The sequence below is a fragment of the Salvelinus fontinalis genome, chromosome 2 (assembly GCF_029448725.1).
Source record: "Salvelinus fontinalis isolate EN_2023a chromosome 2, ASM2944872v1, whole genome shotgun sequence".
Lineage (NCBI taxonomy): Eukaryota > Metazoa > Chordata > Actinopteri > Salmoniformes > Salmonidae > Salvelinus > Salvelinus fontinalis.
In genome coordinates this window covers 78,785,852-78,799,256 of record NC_074666.1, presented here as the reverse complement: position 1 = coordinate 78,799,256, position 13,405 = coordinate 78,785,852, and the positions used below count along the sequence as shown (strand labels likewise).

The 13,405-nt window shown below is 40.9% G+C and overlaps 1 protein-coding gene across 4 annotated transcripts; it reads left to right on the top strand.

Moving 5' to 3' along the window:
* Positions 1–181: 181 nt before the first annotated feature.
* Positions 182–8,121, top strand: LOC129827759 (transmembrane protein 106B-like). Of its 4 annotated transcripts, none has more exons than XM_055888934.1 (7): positions 182–255; positions 1,899–2,112; positions 2,856–3,009; positions 3,165–3,305; positions 3,417–3,460; positions 6,813–6,866; positions 7,301–8,121. In XM_055888934.1, the coding sequence occupies exons 2-7, from the start codon at positions 1,904–1,906 to the stop codon at positions 7,416–7,418; spliced, it is 720 nt and encodes a 239-aa protein (XP_055744909.1). In that variant the 5' UTR covers positions 182–255; positions 1,899–1,903; the 3' UTR covers positions 7,419–8,121. The 4 variants fall into 4 exon arrangements, with proteins under 4 accessions (XP_055744909.1, XP_055744896.1, XP_055744885.1 ...); XM_055888921.1 differs by having other exon boundaries at positions 186–255; positions 1,902–2,112; XM_055888910.1 differs by lacking the exon at positions 182–255 and adding an exon at positions 262–389 and having other exon boundaries at positions 1,902–2,112.
* The last annotated feature ends 5,284 nt before the right edge of the window (positions 8,122–13,405 follow it).

The window sequence follows — 13,405 nt, the reverse complement described above, 5'->3', positions numbered from 1 at the left end:
CTGTTTGAAGCTGGTGTACAAAACAAAGTAAAACACTCAAAAATAAAACAATCACGGGAAGCATAAAAATAGAACACAAATACAGCTTCAAAAATTTCTTTCAATGAAAATTACAGATCTAGAACTCACCTTTCTATGTGAATTTGGTCGGGTTCCCCAAAAAACTACATATAGCCGCTATAATTCTTTCCTGTGGGTGGCAGCAAAATTACGCTGCGTCATCCTCATCTGGATAGGAAATTGCGCCACTGCTCAGTGAGTATGTGAGCAACATAAGAAGAATATTAGACAATTTTCACGACTGCTGTGAGGCATATGGTGTGGAGTTAGATTACAGATAGTCTTGATGACGGCACCGTCTTTATAAATCGTAACACCCCATAAACAAGGCAAGTAAACACAGTGCAACAAGTTGTTTTCTTCAGGGGTGGCAGAGAAACGAAACTCATCACAAGACTTTTATGCGGTGTGCTGTAATTGCGTAGTCAAATTTCTGTTTAGATTAAAACTAACGTTCGCCATCGGTTATTTGCTAAATTGTAGAATTAATTCACATAAGATGTTGTCTGGTGTATGGACAAAGCCGACTTCGATCTAATTGGTTCGGTGTCTGCGAAGATAATGAAACATTGTATAATTGTATGCATTTAAGATCATCTCCATTGTGAAATCCACCAAGACAGCAAAGCACATACATACACAGAATATAATCCTTTGTCGTCACAAATATCAAATAGTAAAGTATCATTATATTGATGTGAAGCAACTAACATTACAGGTAACTTCCAAAATAAAGGAAACACTTGCGTAAAAGAGGGATACGAAGTATATTGAAAGCAGATGCTTCCACACAGGTATTGTTCCTGAGTTAATTGAGCAATTAACATCCCATCATGCTTAGGGTCATATAAACAATCCCAAGTTGCCTATTATTTTGGCTAGAAGAAGTGAGCTTAGTGACTTTGAAAGAGGGGTCTCAAAGGAGAGCATGCTTAACTATACTTGTTGGGACCAGAAGTCCCCACAAGAATTGTAAACAAACAAAAATTCGACCACCTGTGGACTATTTGCAGGTCACCACAAATAAAAATATTATTTCTAGGGGGGGTTGAGGTTAGGTTTGGGGTTAGGGAAAATAAGATTGGGGTTAGGGAAAATAAGATTTTGAAGGGGAGTCAAATGTGTCCCCACAGGTGTGTGTGTGTCAGTAACCAAATCTCAACACAATTGAACACTTATGGGAGATTCTGGAACAGCGCCTGATACAGCGTTTTCCACCACCATCAACAGAACACCAAATTATGAAATTTCTCGTGGAAGAATGGTGTCACATCCCTCCAGTAGAGTTCCAGACACTTGTAGAATCTATGCCAAGGTCCCTTTAAGCCACAGGTGTCAAACTCATTCCACGGAGGGCCGAGTGTCTGCGGGTTTTCGCTCCTCCCTTGTACTTGATGGATGAATTAACATGACTAATTAGTTAGGAACTCCCCACACCTGGTTGTCTAGGGCTTTATTGAAAGGAAAAACCAAAAACCTGCAGACACTAGGCCCTCCGTGGAATGAGTTTGACACCCCTGATGTAGAGAGTAGGGCACAGGTGTCAAACTCATTCCACGGAGGGCCGAGTGTCTGCGGGTTTTCGCTCCACCCTTGTACTTGATTGATGAATTAACATCACTAATTAGTTAGGAACTCCCCACACCTGGTTGTCTAGGGCTTTATTGAAAGGAAAGACCAAAAACCTGCAGACACTAGGCCCTCCGTGGAATGAGTTTGACACCCCTGCTTTAAGCTGTTTTGGTGATTGGTAGTGGCCCAACGCCCTATTAAGACACCTGATATTGGCGTTTCCATTATTTTGGCAGTTACCTATATATATATGACTGTCTCTTTAGCAGGCATGGGAGCTGGTTCCAGTCAACCCAGTGAGAATGATGAGCAGGCCATCGTACCCCAGCAGGACAGGAGGAAGACTTCTAACAGGAGACACTCTGAGGAAACACTGGCCTGCCCAACCTGCCAGGGCACGGGCCGCATCCCACGAGGTCAGGAGAGCAAATTGGTGGCAGTGATCCCCTGCTCCGATCAGAGGCTGAAACCACGACACACGTAAGACCATGTTGAGATTTATAGCAACAATTGTTTTATTTCCCACATGCATCATTTAGAAGGTCTTTTAAGTCTATGGTGTGTCGAGATGTTCAGTGTGTGTGGAAAGTATTATTGCGTTCCGTGAGTGGGCATCTGTATCTAGGTGTTTTTGTGTATACTGCATGAAAACGCTTGTGGTATGTTAATGAGTTATGTTAAAATGGCCAATGCAATGTAGCCATTTTTTCCAAAATAATTTCTGGGTAACAATGAATTAACTTACTGTAATAGATTTCCATTAATAAGCTTTTTAGGTAACTTTCTCTAGCAACGTGGTTGTATGCCACGTTCACATGCTAGTCGGAACTCCCGACTTGCTGATTCCTTGAACGCAGCACGTGTATAACAACCTGTTAGCAAGTTCTACACTTCAGAGTTTTCTAGTTCCGACTAGCAGTTGAATGCAGCATGACTGGAGAGGAAAACTAGCTGTTATTTGCAGAGGTTTGGAGCTTTTTGTTATTGGTCTACTAACCGCATGGTGATGTCACCATGGAAATCTAAAACTCCTGCCCATGCAAACCTGCTGATTAGAAGATCCTGTGTAGATTGCATTTTCAACCAGCAAAAAAAAGCACACTTTTACAGTGTTCATTGCATCAGCTGTTGTACAATGTGATATTAAACACAGAAAAAAAACATATTGACTGCGCTGGGCCTTATATCAATACTCAACTTGTACATTTCATGTCCCCCTACAGGAAGTTGTATGTCACTGTGTCAGTGACGCTGTGCCTGCTGGTCAGCTCGCTGGTCCTCTTCTTCTTGTTTCCTCGCAGTGTCATCCTCTCACCTGTGGCTGTCAAGTCTGTCTATGTTTACTTCACCCCGACCACTGTCCAAATGAACATCACGGTGAGACATCATTGGACTTATTCATTCATATACCACACAGTCGGTTTCTATCTGGGCTATGCCATAAAAGTATTGGCCTCTTGTCTCTTCCTCTGCATCACTGGAGTGTTTTTGGAGATGAATGTAGTAATTGCCTTGTCTCTCTCCCATCACAGAACATCCTGAATATTACCAATGACAACTTTTTTACAGTTCAGGCCTATAACTTGACAGTGCAGGCTCTTTTTGATAAAACGGTTGTGGGCAAGGCTGATATGAAAAATGTCACCACTGTCAAACCACTCACGGACAAAACGGTGAGCACCTCCCCTCATTACCAACTGCTATACTGCAGAGATGTTAGCTTCTGTAAGCCTCTAAATATTGTTACTTGACTCACTAACGCTCTTCCTTATTTCCCCTGACAGTTTGCCTTTGAGATTCCTGTCACGCTAGTGGAGGAGGGTCTGAAGTAAGTACAAGTGTAATCTTGGTTAAATTCTGTCTGGTGCTGAATCTTCCATCGAGTCAGTAGTGAGACATAAAGCTGCTTTTGTGGCTGTTTGGTTATACAAAGTGCCATGGTAACACACTTACAATATAGTGACGCAGTCCTTTTAATTTAGTTGTGCTGTAAAGTTAAGCTTATTTTGATTGTGGCATGTTGTCATGTGAAAGTAATGTAACTCATTTGCTGTAAAAAGACAAAGCAAAACTGGAAATGTGTTTTGTATTTAGAGAAAGTCTGAGGCATGGCTGTCAAATGTTTGAGCAGATAAAGTATTTGTCTTACAAAAGTACATAAGCATACATAAACTAGCATAACCTGCTTAGCTGGGAGCACTGGCATGCAGAATTCATCTCCATTTCCTCCATGTGTTGCAGGCTAATTGTCACTAGAAATTCCTATTCACAAAATGAAAGGGCCTCTGGACTGAAAGAAGTCAAAAGCACTCCCACTGGGCACACCATGTCATTTCAATGTGGATATTTGGTTAAAATTTGGTTAACATGTTGATCAATGAGATTACAACCTATATTCACCCACTCAAAAAGACAGCCAAAAGTTAGATGCATTTCCAATGTGTTATCACTATGCTTTCAACCATCTTAAAGCACAACCAATGGAAAAACAATCAGATTTTTGGTTGACGTTGTCACCCCAAATGTCTCACTGTACTTTCAACCATTTTAAAAGCTCAAATGGGAATGCAATGTCATATTTAGTTAATTTATAAAACAGATTGTTTTCACTGCACATATTTTAAAAGCAGAACCAAATGGCCTAGATTGCAGTTGAGATTACATTAAAATATGGTATATTTTATGGTATATGGTGTAACTGACATTCTGCACAGATTACAGAAATTGTGAAGATCTCCACAGACCTGTGAGGACCTATGCATGCTTTTTGAACATGCAGACTTATATATGGTTACATAAAAAAATGTATAGTTACTGTATCCTCAATGTGGCCTTGGATATGTTACTCATTTTAGAGTTGAATGTTACATTCGCTTGTAAGATAGCCTTAACTTTAAGCAATTTACTGTATTACAAAAGTAATATTGAATTGTTTGGTTGACAATGCAACCAAATATCAACATTTTAAAGGAGAGGTATGGGTAACCGCCAAAATAAAGGAAACACCAACCTAAAGCATCTTAATAGGGTGATGGGCCAGAACAGCTTCAATGCACCTTGGCATAGATTCTACACGTGTCTGGAACTCTATGGGAATGCGACGCCATAATTTGGTGTGTTGATGTTGGAAAACGCAGTCTCGGGTGTGCTCCAGAATCTCCCATGAGTGTTTTTAATTGGGTTGAGATCTGCTTACTGATACGGCCATCGCATATGGTTCCCCTCGTTTTCATGCTCATCAAATCATGCAGTGACCACTCGTGCCCTGTGGATGGGGGACTTGTCATCCTACTGGGCATAGATGGCCATGGTAGTTAAAATAGTGGCCTGCCAAGCAGGTGCTTCCACCTATGTGGTGCTTCCACCTACTTTTAACCCCTCGTTTACGCACGTGTTTCCATTATTTTGGCAGTTACCTGGATCTACTGCTGGGCTAGTTCCATCTGATCTTAGTCCAATAGAGTACCACAGTATGAGTCCCAGTACCCTAGCAGTTACACAAAGAAATGGTTCCAATCGTTTTCCACCATTCATTTTTCCCATAGGAGATTTTAGAAACATTTAAAATAAGGCCTGTGTTTAGTATAGGCTTACCCTGGCTTGATCTTTTTGATAACCGTGTAGTCTCTAGGACTAGGTGACATAGGACTAGGTGACATATCAATATATTCGCCTGTATTTACCCCTAAAAAAATAAAATGCTAATGTGGCTATCATACAGAACTACAAATGCCATGGTGATCTGGATGAGACTGCCAAATTGAGGCAAAGGTAAGAATCTCTGGATTAACTATCTAAATGTAGTAATTAATATATTGGCTACATTTTGAAACCTGAATTCTTTTAACCCTCTTGTGCAAGTTTTAAATTGACACTACCTGTTAGGAAAGGTGTCAGCTAGAGATGACACGCAGGAGCTTGCAGGGATTTGTAGTTTTGCATGATGTCTACTTTGATGCTAATTAGCGTTTTCGAATCTGAGTAAATAGAGGCGACTATATTGATTAAAGTCACCTTGTCCAAGAGATTTACATGGTTACAAAATATCACGCCAGGGTAAGCCTACACGAGAAACAGCCCTTATTTTAAGTGTTTCTAAAAACTCCCTGTTTTTTTCCCCACCATTCATAGGTATTATGACACCTCAACTGTGGTGCTCTAGACTTTAACTTTTCTATTTTTAGTTAGGTTGGAGAGAGCATCCAACCTAGCATTTTGTTAACTTGTCGACAAGTTAATAGGCTATTGTATTTCAAAAGTGATATTGAATTGTGTTCGGTTGGTTTCAAATTTAAATGTTTGAAGATTTTAATCTTCTGCTTGGATAGTTCCATCTGTGCCACTGAAGACTGGTTTTAATTCCAGTTGGTCTCCAAATTAACAATTTTATATGTTGTATTCATGAAGCCATCTCAACCAAAAATCTAAATTAAAGAATGTGATTAAATTAAACTTTAAATGCACTTTAAATAAAGAAAAGGACTAAATCAAATCAAACTTTAACTTTTTGGTTAAGATAGAGATGTGCATCCAACACAAATTATACATTTGGAATTAAAGCCAGACTAAGTATGATCACATTTTACACATTTTCACATTTTTTAATTTACTCTGTTAAACCTACCTTTTGGAATGACTTCGATAGCAACAGTGAATTTATTTAGTTTTAAAGTGGAGATCTTTAAATAATAATTGTGACGATAGCACATTGGTAATAGTCAATGACAAATCTCATAGCTAAGCTGGGCTGGGCTTGGTTAAAACCCTGGATGGGAGACTCAAGGGTAGCTGTAGATGGATGAATTCTTCAGTAGGAGGTGCTGCCCAGCCAATTTGTTTTTTTTTCCTGATAGTGGATATAAAGTTGGACTTTATAGCCAACTTTATGTCCACTTTAAATTATAACTTTAAATTCAACATTTTATACAATGTCTCAAATGTGGTTATCATGATAACATACATAATCCTGTGGTTGAAATTTCACCCTCAAAACAACAGTTGATGAATTTTTTTTAAATCAATGTATTTTCCACAGATTCCACGTCACAATACTTTGTCAAATTACATTGAAACGGCGCTAATTCAACGAGTTTGTGCCCAGGGGGGTTGTTTTTCAAATAATATCTTCCATATTGAAATCCTGAAGGTATTCATTATTTTCTCCTGTTTATTTTTCCCAGCAATTACTGCAAGAAATCTACGATCAAGATCCACACGTTATTTGTCAATCTTCAGTGAGTATGTGCCCAGTCAGTCAGTATGGGTAAAACGCCCCCCAAATAAGCCATTTAGATTATAATGCATATATTCAATAATGAACCAGAATCATGTTGAATCTGTGTTCAGTGGGAAAAGTGTAATACCATAATTCATGACTAAATGTTTTGATGATAAACCGACAACTTCACCCACCTAGTAAACCAATGGGGTCAGAGACTAACCTATTTTATTTCTTATCAGTGGTTAAAATCGGAGGAAGGGCTGTATTGCTTGTTAACTTGGCCCAGTTTTTACAGTGATGGCTCAAGGGAGAGTTTATTTCATGGCTATGGTTAGGAAACGTTGATAGCTGGCTGACCTAAATCTGGTACAATTACATAAATTATCATTAGATTTGATAAATAATAGATGAAAAATTGTATAATCTGTAACCATTCTCCTCCCTCAGGATGTCAATGACTGTTTACTACCTGGCCCACTTTGAGCAGCTTTCCCTGGACACGTTTGAATACATCGACTGTGGGTCTAACACCACAACACCCCACCTCATCAACCCTACACCCTGAGACCAAGGGCTCCATGAGTGGTGGGATGACTGAGGAGTAGGCCATGAGGTGAACTGTGGAGAACTGTGTGGTCAAAAGCCATTGTTGTTTTTTCTTGAAAAATGCAAATGTCCCTCAAGTTATCGGGAAGAAAGAAACCACAAAAATGTGGAGCTTGAAATTAAAATTAAAGCTCTGAAATGTTCTGTCTTTTTTATGCACCTCTGTAGCACTTGCTTTATAAGTAGGGTCATTGCTGTGGTTGGAGGGTCTGTGCTGTGAAAATAACTTTTTTGCCACTATATCCTACTGAAACCTACTTTGTTTTGTCTTCAAAGAAACTGAAAGACTTGAGTGGACCACAAATTTGCACACATTTTTGAAGGAGTAATTTAGCTGTTATATATTTGCATAATTTCTTATAAAACAGATTGTTGGTGCACTTCTACAAACAAGTAAATTACTTTTATGTGTTTTAATTGGTTAAAGTAGGTAAAACCACTTAGTATTCTTACATTTATGCATAAAACTATATAGCATTGATCACATAATGACTGGTAGAGACCATTTAGAACTTTTCTATGGAATAACATGGGAATTACAGTTCTGTCTTTGATTTGTACACTAATGGGATTGACTACTGATGACACATTTGTATGTAGAACCATAATCTCTAATTGTATGCTAATTCTAACAGCTATAACAAGATCTGGATATTAATTCACCTATGGTTTTTATGTGTCACTGAAATGAGATTATTGGTGAGGGGGAAAATGGTTGTTAGGAATCCACATGGACTAGTAGTGTTACCACAGATTTTTTGGGGAATGTGGAAGCTAACTAATTTACTCCCTTGTTCTTGCACTACAGCATAATCATGGCAATGTTGCCTGTGCCCTGTTCAAATACTCAAATCAAATGTATTTATATAGCCCTTCTTACATCAGCTGATATCTCAAAGTGCTGTACAGAAACCCAGCCTAAAAACCCAAACAGCAAGCAATGCAGGTGTAGAAGCACGGTGGCTAGGAAAAACTCCCTAGAAAGGCCAAAACCTAGAGAGGAACCAGGCTATGAGGGGTGGCCAGTCCTCTTCTGGCTGTGTCGGGTGGAGATTATAACAGAACATGGCCAAGATGTTCAAATGTTCATAAATGACCTGCATGGTCAAATAATAAAAATCACAGTTGTCGAGGGTGCAGCAAGTCAGCACCTCAGGAGTAAATGTCAGTTGGCTTTTCATAGCCGATCATTGAGAGTATATCTACTGCTCCTGCTGTCTCTAGAGAGTTGAAAACAGCAGGTCTGGGACAGGTAGCATGTCCGGTGAACAGGTCAGGGTTCCATAGCCGCAGGCAGAACAGTTGAAACTGGAGAAGCAGCACGGCCAGGTGGAATGGGGACAGCAAGGAGTCATCATGCCAGGTAGTCCTGAGGCATGGTCCTAGGGCTCAGGTCCTCCGAGAAAGAGAATTAGAGAGAGCATACTTAAATTCACACAGGACACCGGATAAGACAGGAGAAGTACTCCAGACTGACCCTAGCCCCCCGACACACAAACTACTGCAGCATAAATACTGGAGGCTAAGATAGGAGGGGTCAGGAGACACTGGCCCCATCCGATGATACGCCCGGACAGGGCCAAACAGGAAGGATATAACCCCACCCACTTTGCCAAAGCACAGCCCCCACACCACTAGAGCGATATCTTCAACCACCAACTTACCATCCTGAGACAAGGCCGAGTATAGCCCACAAAGATCTCTGCCACGGCACAACCCAAGGGGGGGGCACCAACCCAGACAGGAAGATCACGTCAGTGACTTAACCCACTCAAGTGACGCACCCCTCCTAGGGACGGCATGAAAGAGCACCAGTAAGCAAGTGACTCAGCCCCTGTAATAGGGTTAGAGGCAGAGAATCCCAGTGGAGAGAGGGGAACCGGCCAGGCAGACACAGCAAGGGCGGTGCGTTGCTCCGGAGCCTTCCGTTCACCTTCACACTCCTGGGCCAGACTACACTCAATCATATGACCCACTGAAGAGATGAGTCTTCAGTAAAGACTGAAAGGTTGAGACCGAGTCTGCGTCTCTCACATGGGTAGGCAGACCATTCCATAAAAATGGAGCTCTATAGGAGAAAGCCCTGCCTCCAGCTGTTTGCTTAGAAATTCTAGGGACAATTAGGAGGCCTGCGTCTTGTGACCGTAGCGTACGTGTAGGTATGTACGGCAGGACCAAATCGGAAAGATAGGTAGGAGCAAGCCCATGTAATGCTTTGTAGGTTAGCAGTAAAACCTTGAAATCAGCCCTTGCCTTAACAGGAAGCAAGTGTAGGGAGGCTAGCACTGGAGTAATATGATCACATTTTTTGGTTCTAGTCAGGATTCTAGCAGCCGTATTTAGTACTAACTGAAGTTTATTTAGTGCTTTATCCGGGTAGCTGGAAAGTAGAGCATTGCAGTAGTCTAACCTAGAAGTAACAAAAGCATGGATTAATATTTCTGCATCATTTTTGGACGGAAAGTTTCTGATTTTTGCAATGTTACGTAGATGGAAAAAAGCTGTGTTTGAAACAGTCTTGATTTGTTCGTCAAAAGAGAGATCAGGGTCCAGAGTAACGCCGAGGTCCTTCACAGTTTTATTTGAGACGACTTTACAACCATCAAGATTAATTGTCAGATTCAACAGAAGATCTCTTTGTTTCTTAGGACCTAGAACAAGCATCTCTGTTTTGTCCGAGTTTAAAAGTAGAAAGTTTGCAGCCATCCACTTCCTTATGTCTGAAACGCAGGCTTCTAGCGAGGGCAATTTTGGGGCTTCACCATATTTCATCGAAATGAACAGCTGTGTGTCATCTGCATAGCAGTGAAAGTTAACATTATGTTTTCGAATGACATCCCCAAGAGGTAAAATATATAGTGAAAACAATAGTGGTCCTAAAACGGAACCTTGAGGAACACCGAAATGTACAGTTGATTTGTCAGAGGACAAACCATTCACAGAGACAAACTGATATCTTTCCGACAGATAAGATCTAAACCAGGCCAGAACTTGTCCGTGTAGACCAATTTGGGTTTACTCTTAATCTTTACTTCCTCTATTAGTCTTCTTCACCAATGACTGGATATGGGTTCTTCACCACTGCTGGGAGTACTGTATGGACTGTAAAGTAGAGAAATAAAAACACTCCTATAATCTTATGTACTGTATATCAATAATACATAGCATTATGACAGTGTATCACATGCACTCACTGAGTATCTGTTGTCAATCTTAGCACTGTACTGGAGCTTGTTTTTGGAGTGTGAACATTCATTCACGGCTGGAAGACAAGGAGAAGATAATGGCGTGTTAGTGGATACTACGGTCAAGAGAGGAAGTCTTCAAAAGTGTTCATAGAGTACTCCAAGACTTTGTACAGATATGTTGTAATCAGTGTTGTTCTGTTACTAAGAACATGTTATCCTTCCTGTCAACTGGTCCAGTTGTCTGAGACTATAGTTTCACAGTTGATAATTCACCTGCAAAATAGCACAATGCAGGTGGCCATGCCAATGAACTGTACGTGACCCATGTCAACGGGCTGGCAACCACTTCTAGTCCTTTCTCACCCATGACAGGCACTCACTGGGGGTTGCATCCAGTAAGAATTAAACAGAATTAAACAATATTATTATCACTACCTGTACTCATAACCAAGCGTTTTCTCCTGTTTGTTTCTACTGAACACAACCCAAGACATGGCTGCCTGCCACAAACCTCAGGTTTCCAATCCCCATAACTCCTCATCTGTGATATTTGAGCAACTACACAGTAGGAGTGCAGAGCATGGCCCCATATATTATTTAACAGACCCCATTCTAATGAGAGGATGGTAGAGCGTGACACCCTCTGCTACTGTGGAGACTTGGTTTGGCCAGGCTAGAGCCATTAAAATTACCAAACTGTATAGACACTTGGTTCTATTACGTGGGATCCCACGTGACCACACATTTTTGTTCAATACCAGCACTAACACACCTGATTCAAGTATTGATGTTTAGATCATAAACGTCTGTTGTGCTTGTGCTGTGGTCCTGTGTTTCCCCAGGACTGGAGTTGGGAAACTTGACTAGTGTAGACCACTCCGATCTGAGCATACGTCCTAAATGGGAAGTTTTTCTGTTTGTGGTGAGGATGTGTGTTCATGTCACCTTTGGGGGATAGGCTGTTGTTGACTCAGGTAATGGAAATCATTGATGTGCCTGTAAGCGAGAAGCTACCAGATTACAGAGATTTTCATGAGCCAATAGAAGGCTTTGGAGAGTACATTGTAATTCCATTGTTCTCAAAGTGTTGGAGTCAACTGGGGATTAATGGCTCTGGTATTGTGGGCTACTTGCTGGACTACACGGCAAAGTCATGTTGGAACATGAGCCCACAGATATAACTCCTTAAACAGAAGCCTCTGGGCATGGAATTGTTTGCTTATGATATTTGATTACCTTCTTTGCCTGAATTACAGTCAGAAGATGGTTGTGGTTGCTGGGTCAGAGATTTACAAATAAGTATTCAAAAGTCCCTTTTCTGAAAGGCCTAGTCATGAGACATACCATGAGCATGTCTGGCTTATAATGAATATGGTTTTGTTAGTAGTTTGTCACCCGTTTGGGCACAACAAAAATGGTGCAAATTAAACATTTAGATATTACCTGAATGCTGAGCAGGTGCGTTAGACTCTGCCAGTGGCATTGAGCTTGGCTCTGAAGGGTCCTTTCTCATCTGCACAAACAAAAGAGGTACTTGTAAATGCTTTTTACTTGAGGCAACCTGACATGCAGCAGAAACACCAAATGCACCTGAGATATTTTGCATATAACTAGGGGTGTTGAACATTACTTCACAGTTTTGTAAACAGTTGCACAGAGACAGGGAGAGGTTCACCCCAAGTGACGGGTCAGTTTTCACCCTCCATTTAGACAGGTGTTAATTAATGGCCTTCAAGTTCTGAATACGTGTCAATGTTGAACATCCAAAATGTGATGGAGTTGAGATCCTATACAATGATCCCTGTTCTCAATACCAAATTACCACCGGGAACTTGCAAACTTATTTGTAAGTGATAATGGACTGTGTTGCAGCAATTAACTTTGAAAAAGAACACAGTAGCACCTTGCTCTGCTGTTTCAAGAGGTGCTTGAATATGTAAGTGCCAGTAAGCCAATGACATTTAATGCCACCTTATGGTGGTAGTGAGGGATTCTGATGTTTTCCTGAATTTCAAGGCTATTCATTGGCTCTCGGTCAGTGCTGGCACACATGAAACATTCAGCCGAGGCGTAAGGTATGTCCAGAGGGACACAACCTTCAAAATGAATAATAGGAATTGAGGTTGACCCCTCACAGGGGTGTCGCATGTTAGACTTTGGTTTACACCTCCGGTGTTAATCAATTAGGGAACAAGCCTACTGACGGTAGCCTACCTGCTGCTTGGCCCTGGACATCCTGCGGTCCACCATGGTCTGCCGGCACCGGGCTTCCCAATGCATAGCAGACATCCTACACCAGCATCTGTGGGAGAGTGGTGCTAACTATCATTAAACCACAGTGCCAGTGCTGTAACCTGATAGACAGACAAGCCCCTATATCACTGTTTCACCAATTCTGATTAATGACAGCCCAACACAATGTCTTGTCTTTGTCTAAATATAAACAGGGGCCACTGATGTTATTCCCTCTCTGTCTCCACACTGCTGCATTAGGAGTTTCAATGAATGTGTATAAAAGGCAATAGCTATCCCTGAATAGTATAAATCGAACCTAGAGTAACCACACTAACAGCCAATAATTAAAGAAAATCATGTAAGACATTAAAATGAACCTCTTGATGTACTGGATCTGCTATGTTGATTTTTTTAAATGACAAAGAATTATTGGATCTTTTACTTATAACAATCCCTGGATAAAAATGCTGTTTTGCCCTCAGAGGCAAGGTGGACTTCAGCAGCCTAAAGATGATGACGTTGA

Excerpts from the sequence above, each read along its gene's own strand:
- LOC129827759 (XM_055888934.1), top strand. The coding sequence starts at position 1,904 with ATGGGAGCTGGTTCCAGTCAACCCAGTGAGAATGATGAGCAGGCCATC. Across the intron at positions 2,113-2,855 it reads AGGCTGAAACCACGACACAC|GAAGTTGTATGTCACTGTGT; the intron begins GTAAGACCATGT and ends GTCCCCCTACAG. Across the intron at positions 6,867-7,300 it reads ACGTTATTTGTCAATCTTCA|GATGTCAATGACTGTTTACT; the intron begins GTGAGTATGTGC and ends CTCCTCCCTCAG.